General features: G+C 45.5%; 1 protein-coding gene across 1 annotated transcript in view; it reads right to left on the reverse strand.

Annotated features, from left to right (window-relative positions):
- LOC139260510 (ADAMTS-like protein 1) overlaps nt 1-12,956 on the reverse strand; it is a 456,828-nt gene extending 443,872 nt beyond the window's left edge. The window contains exons 1-2 of the mRNA XM_070877021.1: nt 12,906-12,956; nt 12,044-12,171 (exon numbers count right to left, since the gene is read on the reverse strand). Coding sequence (XP_070733122.1) covers nt 12,044-12,171; nt 12,906-12,956 — 179 coding nt within the window. The remainder of the gene's footprint in view (nt 1-12,043; nt 12,172-12,905) is intronic.
- Nucleotides 12,957-18,590: the final 5,634 nt, after the last annotated feature.

The raw sequence follows: 18,590 nt of genomic DNA on the forward strand, positions 1-18,590 counted from the left end.
AAGTGCAGCTGTAACCTTCACTTCAACTGACAAAGCAGTCCACCTGCCGCTTCTCGGCTGCAAGTCTGGTCTCAGCAACTCACAGTTCTCACGGACAACTTCTCTGCGGAAACACAGCCTTTTAACGCATTCTGCATCACTCAGGTCAGAACGCCTGACTTGAAATTGCCGAGGTGGGTAAGGCTTTCTGCCCAGCAGCCTACGGGCTCTGATGTTCCTGATGTGATGAGCTCTAATCAATTGTCTCCTACGTAGCACAATGATGCAGAACGCTTGCAAAAGGTATGGCATTGTCAATATTGCCCCCATACTTAAAGTTAAACTTTCAAAGAAGGTCAAAACGGCAGGAAAGCAGGCAGAACAGGTTCGCAGTTCGCTCTCTCTCCCTCCCCCCCCCCCCCCACCCCAAGGTCTGTATGGATGGACCACACCCAAAGGTCTTTTGTCCTCTCCTCTCTCCCTCCCCCCCTTGAGTTTTGTGACCTCTCTCTCCCTCCTCCTCCCCCCCCTTGAGTCTTGTGACCTTTCTCCCTCCGCGCCCCCCCCCCCCAGCCTCTCCGTTGAATTGCAGCCCCTCCTTCTCTGTGGCCCCCGATGCTTGCTAGCTCCTTCCCTTCCCCCTGACACCTGTGCCCCCCGCCTCCCCCCCCCCCCCCCACCGCCCGCCCACCCCCACAGCCTCTCCATTGATTTGCTTGCAGCCTCTCCGTTGAATCCCGATGCTGGCCAGTTCACTCGCTCCTGCCCTTATCCCAGGCTGAGTAGCCTCCCGGTGCGTTGTCCCACCCCTAGCCCAGGCCGTGTGGCCTCCCGGTGCGTTGTCCCGCCCCTAGCCCAGGCCGAGTGGCCTCCCACACCAGCCCGCTGCCTTTCTGTCCCGAGTGCAGAAAGGTGAATTGCAGTTTGAAGATGAAGGTAGGACTTTAATTTTTTATTTCTCATAGAATTGTTAGTAGTTTTTGTTGGCAAACATTGCTAAGGGTAAGGCTTGGTTGGTTTAGGTCCAGGTCCTCTCTGCTTCCCGCCCCTATCCCAGACCGAATGGCCTCCGATGTACTTACCTGCGCCGATTTCTTTATCTCTCCGCAAGAGTTTTGTGAAGCGGCCACATACGCTGGCCTAAGTAGAACTGGAGTAACTATTAGCTGGCCAAAGTTGCCTAAATGGCCAGAGCTGGCGTAGGTGGCTGGTAACGCCCCCTTTTGAGAAAAAACAAACTAACCTAAAAAAAACCGTAACTAAGTCAGTTACACTGGTGCAAATTGATTGGGGAAACTGGGGATTTTTAAGTTACGCCAGAAAAAGCAGCCTACTCCAAAAAAAACGGAGCAACTCCTGGCTAAAATTGAGCCCGTAATCTTTAAGGTAGAAAAACGCCCGAGGTGCTTCACACATGCATGAACCTGTGGCAAGGGAAATATTTGGAAGGGGTGACCAAAAGCTAGGTCGAAGAGGTGGGCTTAAAGGAAGCGAGGGAGATGGAGAGGCGGAGGAGTTTAGGGAGGGAGTCACAGAGCTTGGGGCATGGCCGCCAACAGTGGGCAGAGGAGGGGGCTTGTAGGACTGTATTAGATTTCAGACACAGCGAGGAATTAGGTCATGGTAGGATTTAAACACAAAGAGTACATTTTTAAATTTGAGGTGTTGGGGGTCTTTGAGCCATGTAAGCTAGCAAGGATAAGGGTGATGAGTGAGCGGGACTGATGTCAGGTAGGATATATATCTATCTTTGTTGTTGTTAAAAGTCTTCCTGTTACCATGATCTTTGATAACATTTTTATGTCAACATTTTATTATAGAAACTGCCAAAGTAAACATTTATAATGGAGATTCCCAGTTTAAAAATGCACCTGCCACGATGTAGTTTTAAGCCTCGCACCTCCAACCTCCCCATTCTCTTCTCCCAGCTCTCCTGCTCTTTCTACTCCACCACAATCCTTGTATCTCAGCTGCTCAGAGTCTACCCTGTGCTGACATTTCTCTTCTCTGCCATTCCTGACTCTACCATTTCTCTTCCTCCACTTCCACCTTGATGTCTTTCTTATCTCCCCTTTAATTTTAAGTTTAATTCTCCTCATTTGCTTTTCTCCTCCAGCATTATCTTTTCCTCTCATTCGTCTCCCACTCCAACCTCTAATTATTTATTTCACCTCTTCACCTTCCTCGTCTACTTTCATCACTGCTTCACCTTCCTAATTAGATTTTCAGCAATTAAAAATATAAAACTAGTCTTCAGGCATCAGACATAGACACATAAAAAGACAAAATGCAGACAAAACCAAAACCTCACACCGAAAGATAGTCATTACGCAAATTACAGAGATCCTGTCAGACCAAAACATCTCTTCAAAGATAGAAATCAATAATTCATTACAACAATTCATCAACAACATTAATCACCATACACAGACACAACAACAAAGTAAACCAGTAGCACAGATGGACAAACATCCGATGTAAGATCCATTTATCAACACACAGACCTGCAAGTCCACATGAATTACTGCAGACAAACACAAAATGCAAAGATCACAACAGCAAAAAATATCAGCTGTGTGAAAAAGACAGACATCACGGCACGATAAAGATGCAAACAAAACCACAAGCACAGAATGGGAATATCATAAATTAGGACTGATATCAGGCAGTAGGACAGATATCAGGGAGCAGATCATAGAAACATAGGCCCCGAAGTTTCCACACGCGGCAAAACAGGTGCCCCTCCGAGCTGGGCGCCTGTTTTTTGCGCCGAAAACGGCGCCTGAAAAAAAACACGCTATTCTCAAGTGCTTTGCAGCTCGATGCCTGCTTGGCACGGCGCCCAGGGGGCGGAGCCTACCACTCGCGCCGATTTTGTAAGTAGGAGGGGGCGGGTACCATTTAAATGAGTTTTTTTTCATGCCGGCAACCCTGCGCGTGCGCGTTGGAGCGTTCGCGCACGCGCAGTGTGAAGGAAACATTGGCACTCGGTCATTTTAAAAAGTGCTGCAGAAAAAGTGAAAATTTGTTTATTGAACCCTTGCAAAGGCTTGTATTTTAATTTTCTTGATATTTCTGTGTGTGAGGGTGAGGGAGTGCATTCTGTAATTAAAGATAGACTGTGATAAATGGGACACATGCACTTGTTTGAGACTATTCAAATGCTTTGTAGTTCTTCAATTTTTAACATTTTTTAATAAAACCACATTGCCCTTCCATGATCAGCACTGAGGCTTCTTACAGCTTTCTCCCCCTGCCGTCCGTCAGGCCCGCCGGGAACGGCTGCCTCAAGTAATGAGGCTTCCTGCAGCCTTCTCCCTGCCTCCCCCGCCCTGCCGTCGGGAACGGCTGCCTCAAGTTCTGAGGCTTCCTGCAGCCTTCTCACTGCCTCCCCCTCCCTGCCATCGGTCGGGCCCGTTGGGAACGGCTGCCTCAAGTTCTGAGGCTTCCTGCAGCCTTCTCCCTGCCTGCCGTCGGGAAACCGCTGCCTGAAAGGCCTGCCTGAAGCACTTTCACACAAGTAGGAACATGGTTTATTTAATTTTTTCTTTGCTTATAAATTTTTATTCAGGTTGGATTTATTTGTATAATATTTGTATAAGTATAACTAAGGATTTATTGTAGAATGTAATGACTTCCCTCCCCCCCACCGCCGCCCCCCCCCCCCCCCACCTCGTTCCGGACGCCTAATTTGTAACCTGCGCCTGATTTTTTAATGTGTAGACAAGGTTTTTTCAAGCCTACAAAAATCTTCACTTGCTCCATTCTAAGTTAGTTTGGAGTACGTTTTCACTGTGGAAACTTTCAAATCAGGCGTCAGTGGCCGGACACGCCCCCTTTTGAAAAAAAAATTCTGTTCAAAAGTGAAACTGTTCTACCTGACTAGAACTGCAGAAAACTTAAATGTGGAGAATTCCGATTTCTAAGATACTCCGTTCTCCACCAGTTGCTCCTAAGAATCAGGAGCAAATCATGTGGAAACTTGGGGCCATAGAAACACAGAAATGAGGTGCAGGAGCAGGCCATTCGGCCCCTCGAGCCTGCACCGCCATTCAATAAGATCATGGCTGATCATTCAACCTCAGTACCCCTTTCCTGCTTTCTCTCCATACCTCTTGATCCCTTTGGCCGTAAGGGCCATATCTAACTCCCTTTTGAATATATCTAACGAACTGGCCTCTACAACTTTCTGCGGTAGAGAATTCCACAGGTTAACCACTCTCTGAGTGAAGAAGTTTCTCCTCATCTCAGTCCTAAATGGCTTATCCCATATTCTTACACTGTGACCCCTGGTTCTGGAACTCCCCAGCAACGGGAACATTCTTCCTGCCTCTAACCTGTCCAATCCTGTCAGAATTTTATATGTTTCTATGAAATCACCTCTCATTCTTCTAAACTCCAGTGGATACAAGCTCAGTTGATCCAGTCTCTCCTCATATGTCAGTCCTGCCATCGCGGGAATTAATCTGGTGAACCTTTGCTGTACTCCCTCAATAGCAAGAATGTCCTTCCTCAGATTAGGAGAACAAAACTGAACACAATATTCCAGGTGTGGCCTCACCAAGGCCCTGTACAACTGCAGTAAGACTTCCCTGTTCCTATACTCAAATCCCCCAGCTATGAAGGCCAACATGCCATTTGCCTTCTTCACTGCCTGCTGTATCTGCATGCCAATCTTCAATGACTGATGTGCCATGACACCCAGGTCCCGTTGCACCTCCCCTTTTCCTAATCTGTCACCATTCAGATAATATTCTGTCTTCCTGTTTTTGCCCCCAAAGTGGATACGCTCACATTTATCCACATTATATTGCATTTGCCCACTCACCTAACTGGTCCAAGTCACCCTGCAGCCTCTTAGCATCCTCCTCACAGCTCACACTGCCACCCAGCTTAGTGTCATCTGCAAACTTGGAGATATTACATTCAATTCCTCCATCTAAATCATTGATGTATATTGTAAGTAGCTGGGGTCCCAACACTGAACCCTACGGCACCCCACTGGTCACTGCCTGCCATTCTGAAAAGGACCCGTTTATTCCGACTCTCTGATTCCTGTCTGCCAACCAGTTCTTTATCCACGTCAATACATTACCCCCAATACTATGTGCTTTAATTTTGCACAACAATCTCTTGTGTGGGACCTTGTCAAAAGCCTTTAGAAAGTCCAAATATACCACATCCACTAGTTCTCCCTTGTCCTCAAAAAATTCCAGAAGGTTTGTCAAGCATGATTTCCCTTTCATAAATCCATGCTGACTTGGACCGATCCTGTCAATGCTTTCCAAATGCGCTGCTATTTCATCTTTAATAATTGATTCCAACATTTTCCCCACCACCGTTGTCAGGTTAACCATCTATAATTCCCTGTTTTCTCTCTCCCTCCTTTTTTAAAAAGTGGTGTTACATTAGCTACCCTCCAATCCATAGGAACTGATCCAGAGTCAATAGGATGTTGGAAAATGATCACCATCCACTATTTCTAGGGCCAGTTCCTTAAGTACTCTTGGATGCAGCCTATCAGGCCCTGGCGATTTATTGGCCTTCAATCCCATCAATTTCCCTAACACAATTTCCTGACTAATAAGGATTTCCTTCAGTTCCTCCTTTTCGCTAGACCCTTAAACCCCTCGTATTTGCAGAAGGTTATTTGTGTCTTCCTTAGTGAAGACAGATCCAAAGTATTTGTTCAATTGGTCTGCCATTTCTTTGTCCCCCATTATAAATTCACCTGATTCTGACTACAAAGGACCTACATTGGTCTTCACTAATCTTTTTCTCTTCACATATCTATAGAAACTTTTGCAGTCAGTTTTTATGTTCCCTGCAAGCTTCCTCTCATACTCTATTATCCCCCTCCTAATTAGACCCCTTGTTCTCCTCTGCTGAATTCTAAATTTCTCCCAGTCCTCAGGTTTGCTGCTTTTTCTGGCCAATTTATATGCCTCTTCCTTGGATTTAACACTATCCCTAATTTCCCTTGTTAGCCACGGTTGAGCTACCTTCTCTGTTTTATTTTTACTTCAGACAGGGATGTACAATTGTTGAAGTTCATCCATGTAATCTATAAATATCTGCCATTGCCGATCCACTGTCAACCCTTTAATTATCATTTACCAGTCTATCCTAGCCAATTCATGTCTCAGACCATCTAAGTTACCTTTCCTTAATTTCAGGACCCTCGTCTGTGCATTAAGACTGTCACTCTCCATCTTAATAAAGAATTCTACCATATTATGGTCACTCTTCCCCAGGGGGCCTCGCACAACAAGATTGCTAATTAATCCTCTCTCATTACACAACACCCAGTCTAGGATGGCCAGCTCTCTAGTTGGTTCCTCGACATATTGATCTGGAAAGCCATCCCTAATACATTCCAGGAAATCCTCCTCCACCGCATTGCTACCAACTTGGTTAGTCCAATATATATGTCGATTAAAGTCGCCCATGATAACTGCTGTACCTTTATTGCAAGCATCCCTAATTTCTTGTTTGATGCCATCCCCAACCTCACTACTACTGTTTGGTGGTCTGTACACAATTCCCACTCGCGTTTTCTGTCCTTTGATATTCCGCAGTTCTACCTATACAGATTCCACATCATCCAAGCTAATGTCCTTTCTTACTATTGCGTTAATTTCCTCTTTAACCAGCAACGCTACCCTACTGGCTATCAGGGAGTAGGACAGATATCAGGGAGTAGGACAGATATCAGGGAGTAGGACAGATATCAGGGAGTAGGGCAAATATCAGCGCGTAGGGAAGATATCAGCGAGTAGGGAAGATATCGGTGAGCAGGACAATCAGAGAAAAGGACAGATATGAGAGAATAGGACAGATATCAGAGAGTAGGATGGATATCAGAGAGTAGGACGGATATCAGAGAGTAGAACAGATATCAGAGATTAGGAAAGATATCCAAGAGTTGGTCAGATAACAAAGAATAGGAAAGATATCGGAGATTAGGAGAGATATCGGAGAGTAGGAAAGATATCTGCACATAGGACAGATATCAGAGATTAGGACCGATATCGGAGAGTAGGATAGATAGCGGAGAGCAGGAAAAATATCAGGAAGCAGGAGAGATATCAGCGAGTAGGGCAGATATCTGTCCTACTCTCCGATATATGTCCTACTCCCTGATATTTCAGAGCAGGACAGATAACAGTGAGTAGGACACATATCAGAGAGTAGGACAGATATGAGAGAGTAAGACAGATATGAGATAGTAGGACAGATATCAGAGAGTAGGACAGATATTAAAGAGCAGGACAGATATCAGAGAGCAGGACGGGTATCAGGGAGCAGGACGGGTATCAGGGAGCAGGACGGGTATCAGGGAGCAGGACGGGTATCAGGGAGCAGGACGGGTATCAGGGAGCAGGACGGGTATCAGGGAGCAGGACGGGTATCAGGGAGCAGGACGGGTATCAGGGAGCAGGACGGGTATCAGGGAGCAGGACGGGTATCAGGGAGCAGGACGGGTATCAGGGAGCAGGACGGGTATCAGGGAGCAGGACGGGTATCAGGGAGCAGGACGGGTATCAGGGAGCAGAACAGATATCAGAGATTAGGACAAATATCAGTGAGTAGGAGAGATATCAGTGAGTAGGATGGATATCAGGGAGCAGAACAGATATCAGAGATTAGGACAAATATCAGTGAGTAGGAGAGATATCAGTGAGTAGGATGGATATCAGAGAATAGGAAAGAGATCAGAGAGTAGGACAGATATGAGAGAGTAGGAGAGATATGAGACAGTAAGACAGATATCAGCAAGCAGGACAGATATCAGGGATCAGGACAGATATCAGGAAGCAGGACAGATATCAGGGAGCAGGACAGATATCAGGGAGCAGGACAGATACCAGAGAGCAGGACGGATATCAGAGAGCAGGACAGATATCAGAGAGCCACACTCTCTAGATTAAATACTTTAGAATTGACACATGGTCAGGGGCAGGAGGGTGTGACTGCGAGTGAAGCAGGTAAGGGGATCCATGAGGTAGTATTGCAGGAGCCTCAGTCCCTGCACTTGTCCAATAGATTTGAGGTTTTTGCAACCCTTGAGGACAAGTGTGCAGACTGTGGGGTGGACGAGCAGACTAACCAAGGCACCGTGATGCAGAAAGCCATTCAAGTGGGGGGGGGGGGAGTAAAGAGGAAGTTGGTTGTAGTAGGGGACAGTACAGTTAGGGGGATAGATAGGTTTCTCTGCCGCTGAGAGCGTGCGTCCTGAAAGCTGTGTTGCCTACCTGGTGCCAGGGTAAAGGACATCTCCTCCAGGCTAGAGAAGAACTTGGAGTGGGAGGGGGAGGATCCAGTTGTCATGGTACATGTAGGTACCAATGACATAGGTAGAACTAAGAAAGAGGTTCTGCTGAAAGAGTTTGAGCAGCTAGAGACTAAATTGAAAAGCAGAACCACAAAGGTAATAATAGCATGATTACCCGAGCCTCGAGCAAATTGGCATAGTGTCAATAGAATCAGAGAGATGAATGCGTGGCTCAGAGGTTGGTGTGGGAGAAGTGGGTTTCGATTCGTGGGGCACTAGCACCAATACTCGGGAAAGAGAGAGCTGTTCCGTGGGGACGGACTACACCTAAACTATGCTGGGACCGGAGTTCTAGCGAATCGAATAACTAGGGAGGTAGACAGGGCTTTAAACTAAATAAGGCGGGGGATGGTGGAGGAGGGTCCCAGTGGAGAGAAATCAAGAATGATAAAGAGAAAAGAAAAGGAAGCAATGCAGGAAAGCGATTGTGGTAAGGATAACCAGATTATATCAGGAAGGGACAGAGCATACAAACAAAATAGTGCACTAACAAATAGGGTCCCGGTCAGAAAAAATAGCATTAAGACAAATAGGGCTACAGTACAAAATAATGTAAAGATATCTAATAATGTTAAAAAGACAAATCTAAAAGCACTGTATCTGAATGCTCGAAGCATTCGTAATAAGGCAGATGAATTAACAGCGCAAATAGATGTAAACGGATATGATATAGTTGCAATTATGGAGACATGGTTGCAGGGTGACCAGGGTTGGGAACTGAATATCCAAGGATATTCAATATTTAGGGAAGGACAGGCAAAAAGGAAAAGGGAGTGGTATGGCATTGTTAGCAAAAGACAAAATCAGAGCAATAGTGAGAAAGGATATTGGCTCAGCAAATCAAGATGTAGAATCAGTCTGTGTGGAGCTAAGGAGCACCAAAGAGCAGAAAACGTTGGTGGGAGTTGTCTATAGGCCTCCAAACAGTAGTGGTAGTGTAGGGGATGGCATCAAACAGGAAATTAGAGATGCATGTAACAAGGGTACTACAGTAATCGTAGGTGACTTCAATCTACATATAGACTGGCCAAACCAAATTAGTAGTAATACTGTGGAAGATGAATTCCTGGAGTGTGTATGAGATGTTTTTTTAGACCAGTACATTGAGGAGACTACTAGGGAACAGGCTATCCTGGATTAGGTATTGTGCAATGAGAAGGGGTTAGTTAACAGTCTTGTTGTGCGGGGTCCTTTAGGGAAGAGTGACCAGAACATGATTGAATTCTTTATTAAGATGGAAAGTGAAGTAGTCCAATCCGAAGCTAGGGTCCTAAATCTAAACAAAGGAAACTACGAAGGTACGAGGAATGAATTGGCTATGATAGATTGGGAAGATTCATTAAAAGGCATGACGGTGGATAGGCAATGGCCAACATTTAAGGAATTAATGCATGAATTGCAACAGTTATACATTCCTTTCTGGCGCAAAAACACAAAAGGAAAAGTGGCCCAACCATGGCTAAGAAAAGAAATTAAGGATAGTATTAGATGCAAAGAGGAGTTATGCAAAGTTGCCAGAAAAAGTAGCATGGCTGAGGATTGGGAGTAGTTTTGAATTCAGCAAAAAAGGACCAAGAGATTGATTAAGAGGGAAAAAATAGAGTACGAGAGTAAACTTGCAAGGCACATAAAAACTGACTGCAAAAGTTTCTACAAGTATGTAAAAAGAAAAAGATTAGTGAAGACAAATGTAGGTCTTTTACAGTCAGAATTTATAATGGGGAACAAGGAAATGGCAGAACAATTAAATAAATACTTTGGTTCTGTCTTCATGGAAGAGAACATAAATAACATCCCAGAAATGCTAGGGAACCAAGGGTCTAGTGAGCAAGAGGAGTTAAAGGAAATTATTATTTATAAGAAAATAATGCTGGAGAAACTAAAGCAACTGAAAGCTCATGCATGTCAGGGAGCAGGACATCAAAGAGTAGGATGGATGTAAAAGAGCAGGAAGGATATCAGGAAATTTGACAGATATCGGGGAGCAGGAGGCACGTCGGGGAACAGGACGGACATCAGAGCTTAGAAAAAATATCATCGAGTAGGACAGATATCTGTCCTATTCTCCGATATATGTTCTACTCCCAGATATTTCAGAGATGGACACATATTATAAAGCAGGACAGATATCAGAGAATAGGACAGATCTCAGATATTAGGTCAAATATCAGCGAGTAGGAGAGAGATCAGCGAGTAAGACAGATATATGTCCTACTCCCTGATATCAGAGAGCAGGAGGGACATCCAGGGATCCGACAGATAACAGAGAGTCGGTCATATAACAAAGAGTTGGAGAGATATCAGAGATTAAGAACATATCAGGGAGCAGGGCAAGTATCAGGGAGCAGGGCAGACCTTGGAAATTAGATGATATATCAGCAAGTAGGAGAGATACCATCGAGTAGGGCAGATATCTGTCCTACTCTCCGATATATGTCCTACTCCCTGATATTTCAGAGCAGGACAGATATCAGCAAGTAGGACACATATCACAGAGTAGGAGAGACATCAGGGAGCGGGACGGGTATCAGGGAGCAGAGCACATATCAGAGAATAAGGCTCATATCAGAGAGTAGGACAGATATCAGAGAGTAGGACCACTCACTGTGAACAACTCCATGAGATCTACTCATAATTTGCAAAAGTCTTGCATGTAACGTGGATTTAGCGGAAGTGTCACATTTACTTCCTCTAACACCATGACTGTCACACTTTGTTGATAAGACCACTGTTGTTTTAAAGCTGTGTATTTGCTGACTCACCTTGAGCTTGACCACAGCATCTCTGGCATTGTAGAAATATGGATTTTAATCATTATTAATTGAAAACAGCACACAGCAGATATTTCATTGGGGGAGGATTGCGGGAACTTTGTACAGGGTAAGTCTGAGCTCAGTGGAAACTGATACTTTTGACAAATAATACATTTGGAAACAATTTTCAGAAATCGTAAGATATGTTGTAGTATGTGATCCTCACTAATTAATTCACAATGAAGGTTTGAAAGTTTTCTGTGTAACTCTATAAGATTAAGGACGTTTCAGTTTAAGCTGTTAGTTCCACCTGATTCTTCATCATCTTTAAAAATATAAATAATTTATAACTCATGGAGTTCTGTGGAAATTAAAAGAAAGCATTTTGCTGAGATATATTTAAATATTTCTGTAACAGCAGCAAAACATGCTCTACCAGCAATGATCCTACATGCAAGCTCCTGACATCAGGAATGGGCAGCCTACCCCCGTACACTACCTGGCAAACTTATGATACAGTGAACATGTGGGCAAGTTCAACCAAATGGCACTCGTTACAATACATTCAATAGCCAACACATTCTTTCCTTACGTCAGAGCAACAAATGTCTAATTATGGAACACTGTCAGCATTAAGGATCTTTAGTTGCAAAGCAATGTCTCTCTTCGCTCTGCCCAACAGAAATATCAGCACCAGAATACCATCCTTTACTTCACCAGTCTTGCATCTCCAACTCCCCTCACCAAGGGATAAACCAGTCTACAGTTTGGTACAATCTCAGAGAGAAGTCACAGGTGTAGCTCGTGCAATCACCCTGGAGAAGCACGGTGTGCTATTCTGAGGCTGAGTTTAGGGGATACTGTTGTGGCTGAGTGAATGGTTTTACATCTATCCTGTGTTTCATTTGCAATATTGGCATCACTTTCTCTGGGCAGCAAAACGGATGGGGAAGAAAAGGGGAAAGGAAGAGTTTACCGGCTGCTGAGGCATCGTCGCAGTGAGTATGAAGCTCCACCTCCGCAAGTCCGTGAGCACTCACTCCATGGACCCCAGGCGTCCCACTGGGAGTCTCCATCCTCCTCAGACCGGGCTGCCCGCGAACTCTGAAATACACAAGTTAATCTTTGTCTGAAAATGTATTCATACATTCAACGTAGCAGATACCAAAGCAGACGGTATCAGCAAAAAATGACATCTCCTGTTTTATGTAAAATTGAGTGGAGTCCAGTTTTGTGGGGCTTTAGCCCTGAAGGTAAATGATGCATATTTAAGAATAACATGGGATTGTTTTTCTAAGGATAAGTGAACAGTTCCTATTCAACTCCAAGTTCTTTAATGTGGATATCTTGATCTTTTTGCTAAATTCATTTCCAATGCTGTATTTCAGTATTTTCTTTAGGATTTTATTCTTTCGCATGAGTGTGATTTTAATTTTCGGATGTAAAATTTACCATAAAGTAATGCTGTTTCTGAATAAAAGCATTGTACAGGACAGTTACATCAAAGGACTAACCCATTAAAATGTGAGTCAAGTCTGAATAATTTCCAGATCTTAAAATCCACAACATTTGTCCACATTACGCACTCTTGCACTTCATTCTGACCCTTCTCCCACCCCATTCCACCTCACCAGATAGTAGAGTGTGAGGGATTAATCACTTCAATCTGGCAATGTTCCGATCAGAAATGTTTTGTGATTTTGCAACAAATTAGCCCACTCCAATCTCAGATTCCACCTAATACACTGATCTGTAGATCAGGTAGCAGAATTACATATTAGTGGGGCCCACTGCACTAGTAAAGAGGCTCCCAGATATTCTGTGCCCCACCAGTTTACGAAAAAGAGCAACAGTTCATGGTCAGTGCAATATCCTGGAATAGTTTCCATCGCCCTAGGGGTCGGTGAGGAATTTAACCAAGTATTTTTTTCCAGAATTGGCCCTGGGTTTTATTCTGTTTTTTGCCTCTCCCAGGAGATTACATGATGGGGGGGGGGGCGTGATGTGGTGGGGGGTGTGTGTGTGTGTGTGTGTGTGTGTGTGGGGGCAGGGGAGGTGTGTGTGTGTGTGTGGGCAGGGGGGTTGTGTGTGTGTGTGTGCAGGGTGTGTGTGTGTGTGCGTGCAGGGGGATGTGTGAGTATGTGTGTGTGGGCAGGGGGATGTGTGTGTGTGTGTGTGTGTGTGTGTGTGTATGTGTGTGGGCGGAGGGGGGGCGCGGGTGTGTGTGTGTGTGTTTGCGCGTGTGTGTGTGTGTGTGGGCAGGGGGGGTGTGTTTCTGTGCAGGGTGTGTGTGTGTGTGTGGGCAGGGTGTGTGTGTGTGTGTGTGTGGGCAGGGTGGGTGTGTGGGGGTGGGGGTTGGGGTGGCAGGAGATGTGTGTGTGGGCAGGAGGGGTGTGTGTGTGGGCAAAGGGTGCGTGTATGTGTGGGCAGAATGTGTGTGTGCAGGGTGTGTGTGTATGTGTGTGTGCAGGGTTTGTGTGTGTGTGTGTGCAGGGTGTGTGTGTGTGCAGGGTGTGTCAGGGTGTGTGTGTGCAGGGTGTGTCTGTAAGTGTGTGTGTTTGTGTGTGTGTGGGCAGGGTGTGTGCGTGTGTGTGTGTGTGTGTGTGCAGGGTGTGTGTGTGTGTGCGTGCAGGGTGTGTCAGGGTGTGTGTGTGCAGGGTGTGTCTGTGAGTGTGTGTGTTTGTGTGTGTGTGGGCAGGGTGTGTGTGTGTGTGGGCAGGGTGTGTGTGTGTGTGGGCAGGGTGTGTGTGTGGGGGGGGGGGTGGGGGGGCAGGTTGTGTGTGTGGGTGTGTGTGTGGGCAGGCTGTGTGTATGTGTGTGTGCAGGGTTTGTGTGTGTGTGTGTGCAGGGTGTGTGTGTGTGCAGGGTGTGTCAGGGTGTGTGTGTGCAGGGTGTGTCTGTAAGTGCGTGTGTTTGTGTGTGTGTGGGCAGGGTGTGTGCGTGTGTGTGTGTGTGTGTGCAGGGTGTGTGTGTGTGTGCAGGGTGTGTGTGTGTGTGCAGGGTGTGTCAGGGTGTGTGTGTGCAGGGTGTGTCTGTGAGTGTGTGTGTTTGTGTGTGTGTGGGCAGGGTGTGTGTGTGTGTGGGCAGGGTGTGTGTGTGGGGGGGGGGTGGGGGGCAGGTTGTGTGTGTGGGTGTGTGTGTGGGCAGGCTGTGTGTATGTGTGGGGACAGGCTCTGTGTGTGTGTGTGTGTGTGTATGTGTGTGTGTGTGTGTGGGCAGGGTGTGTTTGTGTGTGTGTGTGTGTGGGCAGCGGGTGTGTGTGGGGTGTGTGTGGGCAGGGGGTTGTGATGTGATGTGGGTGTGATGTAGGGGCGGGGGGGGGTGAAATGGGGACGGAATGCTCCACACTATTATTGCAAATTTGGTTTGCCCAGTCTATACGTAGATTAAAGTCCCCCATGATTACTGTATTATTCTTGTTACATACGCCTCTAATTTTCTGATTTATACTCTGCCCTACATATTTGGGGGCCAATAAACAACTCCCACCAATGTTTCCTGCCCCTGACTGTTTCTTAGCTCCACCCAAACTGATTCTACTTCTTGATTTTCTAAGCTAACATCCATGTCTTTATCCCATCCTTTATTATCAGGGCTACTGTTCCTCCTTTTCCATTCTGCCTATCTCTTCCAAAAGTTAAGTGTCCTGAAATATTCAGTTCACAGCCTGAGACCTGGGTGATTTTAACTCTGGCGCTAGCTGACCAGCGGATAGAAGTGGAGCCTACCACCGGGGGCCCAAAGGAACAGTCCCCAGCAGTCAGGTTAGTGCTCATAATGAGGTCGGAAATGCATCGCAGTCAGGGGAGGGAGATAGAAGCTCAAGTTTTCACTGTGGGGCCCGGCGGTGAACTCCTGTTCCACCTGGCCCAAAAGGCTACAAATTTTTTTCTAAACTAACTTACCTTTCTAGGCCGCCTGTGGCTCCAGTTGCTTGTGCAGCGGGTTGGCCTGACAGAGAAGGCCATACAGGCCTTGGGTTAAAATTGCGGTCATGCCCCAATGTCATCAGAGCCAGTAAACGATCATGGGGTTGGGGGTAATATATTAGCATGGATAGTGGATTGGCTACCCAACAGAAAACAGAAAGTAGGGATAAATGGTTCATTCTCAGGTTGGCAATCAGTAACTAATGCGGTGCCGCAGGGATCAGTGCTGGGACGCCAACTATATACAATCTATGTTAACGACTTAGAAGAAGGGACCGAGTGTAACATAGCCAAGTTTGTTGATGATACAAAGATGGGAGGAAACATAGAAACATAGAAACATAGAAACATAGAAAATAGGTGCAGGAGTAGGCCATTCAACCCTTTCAACCTGCACCACCATTCAATATGATCATGGATGATCATGCAACTTCAGTACCCCATTCGTGCTTTCTCTCCCTATCCCTTGATCCCTTTAACCGTAAGGGCCACATCTAACTCTCTTTTGCATATATCTAATGAACTGGCCTCAACAACTTTCTGTGGTAGAGCATTCCACAGGTTCACAATTCTGAGTGAAGAAGTTTCTCCTCATCTTGGTCTTAAATGGCTTATCCCTTATCCTTAGACTGTGACCCCTGGTTCTGGACTTCCCCAACATCGGGAACATTCTTCCTGCATCTAACCTATCCAATCCCATCAGAATTTTATATGCTTCTATGAGGTCCCCTCTCATTCTTCTAAATTCCAGTGAACATAAGCGTAGTCGATCCTGTCTTTCTTCATTTGTAAGTCCTGACATCCCAGGAATCAGTCTGGTGAACCTTCGCTGCATTCCCTCAATAGCAAGAATATCCTTCCTCAGATTAGGAGACCAAAACTGTACACAATATTCAAGGTGTGGCCTCACCAAGGCCCTGTACAACTGCAGTAAGACCTTCCTGTTCCTATACTCAAATCCTCTCGCTATGAAGGCCAACATGCCATTTGCCTTCATCACCGCCTGCTGTACCTGCATGCCAACTTTCAATGACTGATGTACCATGACACCCAGGTCCCGTTGCACCTTCCCTTTTCCTAATCTGTCACCATTCAGATAATATTCTGCCTTCCTGTTTTTGCCACTAAAGTGGGTAACCTCACATTTATCCATATCATACTGCATCTGCTGTGCATTTGCCCACTCACCTAACCTGTCCAAATCACCCTGCAGCCCCTTAGCATCCTCCTCACAGCTCACATTGCCACCCAGTTTAGTGTCATCTGCAAACTTGGAGATATTATGTTCAATTCCTTCGTCCAAATCATCAATATATATTGTAAATAGCTGGGGTCCCAGCACTGAAACCTGCGGTACCCCACCAGTCACTGCCTGCCATTCTGAAAAGGACCCGTTTATTCCTACTCTTTGCTTCCTGTCTGCCAACCAGTTCTCTATCCACATCAATACATTACCCCCAATACCATGTGCTTTAATTTTGCACACTAATCTCTTGTGCGGGACCTTGTCAAAAGCGTTTTGAAAGTCCAAATACACCACATCCACGAGTTCTCCCTTGTCCATTTTACTAGCTACATCCTTGAAACATTCTAGAAGATTTGTCAAGCATGATTTCCCTTTCACAAATCCATGCTGACTTGGACCGATCCTGTCACTGCTTTCCAAATGCGCTGCTATTACATCTTTAATAATTGATTCCAACATCTTCCCCACTACCGATGTCAGGCTAACTGGTCTATAATTCCCTGTTTCTCTCTCCCTCCATTTTTAAAAAGTGGTGTTACATTAGCTACCCTCCAATCTATAGGAACTGTTCCAGAGTCTATAGAATGTTGGAAAATGACCACCAATGCATTTGCTATTTCTAGGGCCACGTCCTTAAGTACTCTGGGATGCAGACTATCTGGCCCTGGAGATTTTTCGGCCTTCAATCAAATCAATTTCTCTAACACAATTTCCTGACTAATAAGGATTTCCTTCAGTTCCTCCTTCTCACTAGACTCTCGGTCTCCTAGTATTTCCGGAAGGTTATTTGTGTCTTCCTTAGTGAAGACAGAACCAAAGTATTTGTTCAATTGGTCTGCCATTTCTTTGTTCCCCGTTATAAATTAGGGAAATTGATGGGATTGAAGCTCAATAAATCCCCGGGGCCTGATATTCTGCATCCCAGAGTACTTAAGGTAGTGGCGCTAGAAATATTGGATGCATTGGTGATCATTTTCCAACAGTCTATCGACTCTGGATCAGTTCCTATGGACTGGATGGTAGCTAATGTAACCCCACTTTTTAAAAAAGGAGGGAGAGAGATAAAAAGGTATTATAGACCAGTTAGTCTGACATAGTAGTGGGGAAAATGTTGGAATCAATTATTAAAGATGATATAACAGCACATTTGGAAATCAGTGACAGGTTTAGTCCAAGTCAGCATGGATTTATGAAAGCGAAATCATGCTTGACAAATCTTCTTGAATTTTTTGAGGATGTAACTAGTAGAGTGAACAAGGGAGAACCAGTGGATGTGGTGTATTTGGACTTTCAAAAGGTTTTTGACAAGATCCGACACAAGAGATTGGTATGCAACATTAAAGCACATTGGAATTGGGGGTAATGTACTGACGTGGATAAAGAACTGGTTGGTAGACAGGAAGCAGAGAGTCGGGATTAATGGGTCCTTTTCAGAATGGCAGGCAGTGACTAGTGGGATGCCGCAGAGCTCAGTGCTGGGACCCCAGCTATTTACAATATACATCAATAATTTAGATGAAGGAATTGAGTGTAATATCTCCAAGTTTCCAGATGACACTAAGCTGGATTGCGGTGTGAGCTGTGAGGAGAATGCTAAGAGGCTGCAGGGTGACTTGGACAGGTTAGGTGAGTGGCAGATGCAGTATTATGTGACTAAGTGTGAGGTTATCCAATTTGGTGATAAAAACATGAAGGCAGAATATTATCTGAATGGCGGAAGATTAGGAAAAGGGGAGGGGCAACGAGAACTGGGTGTCATGGTACATCAGTCATTGAAAGTTGGCATGCAGGTACAAGCAGGCGGTGAAGAAGGCAAATGGTATGTTGGCCTTCATAGCTAGGGGATTTGAGTATAGGAGCACAGAGGTCTTACTGCAGTTGTACAGAGCCTTAGTGAGGCCTCACCTGAATATTGTGTTCAGTTTTGGCCTCCTAATCTGAGGAAGGACGTTCTTGTTATTGAGGGAGTGCAGTGAAGGTTCACCAGACTGATTCCCGGGATGGCAGGACTAACGTATGAGGAGAGACTGGATCGACTGGGCCTGTATTCACTGGAGTTTAGAAGGATGAGAGGGAATTTCATAGAAACATATAAAATTCTGACGCTACTGGACAGGTTAGATGCAGGAAGAATATTCCCGATGTTGGGGAAGTCCAGAACCAGGGGACACAGTCTAAGGATAAGGGGTAAGCCATTTCGGGCTGAGATGAGGAGAAACTTCTTCACTCAGAATTGTTAAGCTGTGGAATTCTCTACTGCAGAGAGTTGTTGATGCCAGTTCATTAGTTATATTCAGGAGGGAGTTAGATATGGCGGGAGTCGAGAGAGGCAGCGGCCTATATAAGAC

Source organism: Pristiophorus japonicus, chromosome 1, assembly GCF_044704955.1.
Source record: "Pristiophorus japonicus isolate sPriJap1 chromosome 1, sPriJap1.hap1, whole genome shotgun sequence".
Taxonomy (NCBI): domain Eukaryota; kingdom Metazoa; phylum Chordata; class Chondrichthyes; family Pristiophoridae; genus Pristiophorus; species Pristiophorus japonicus.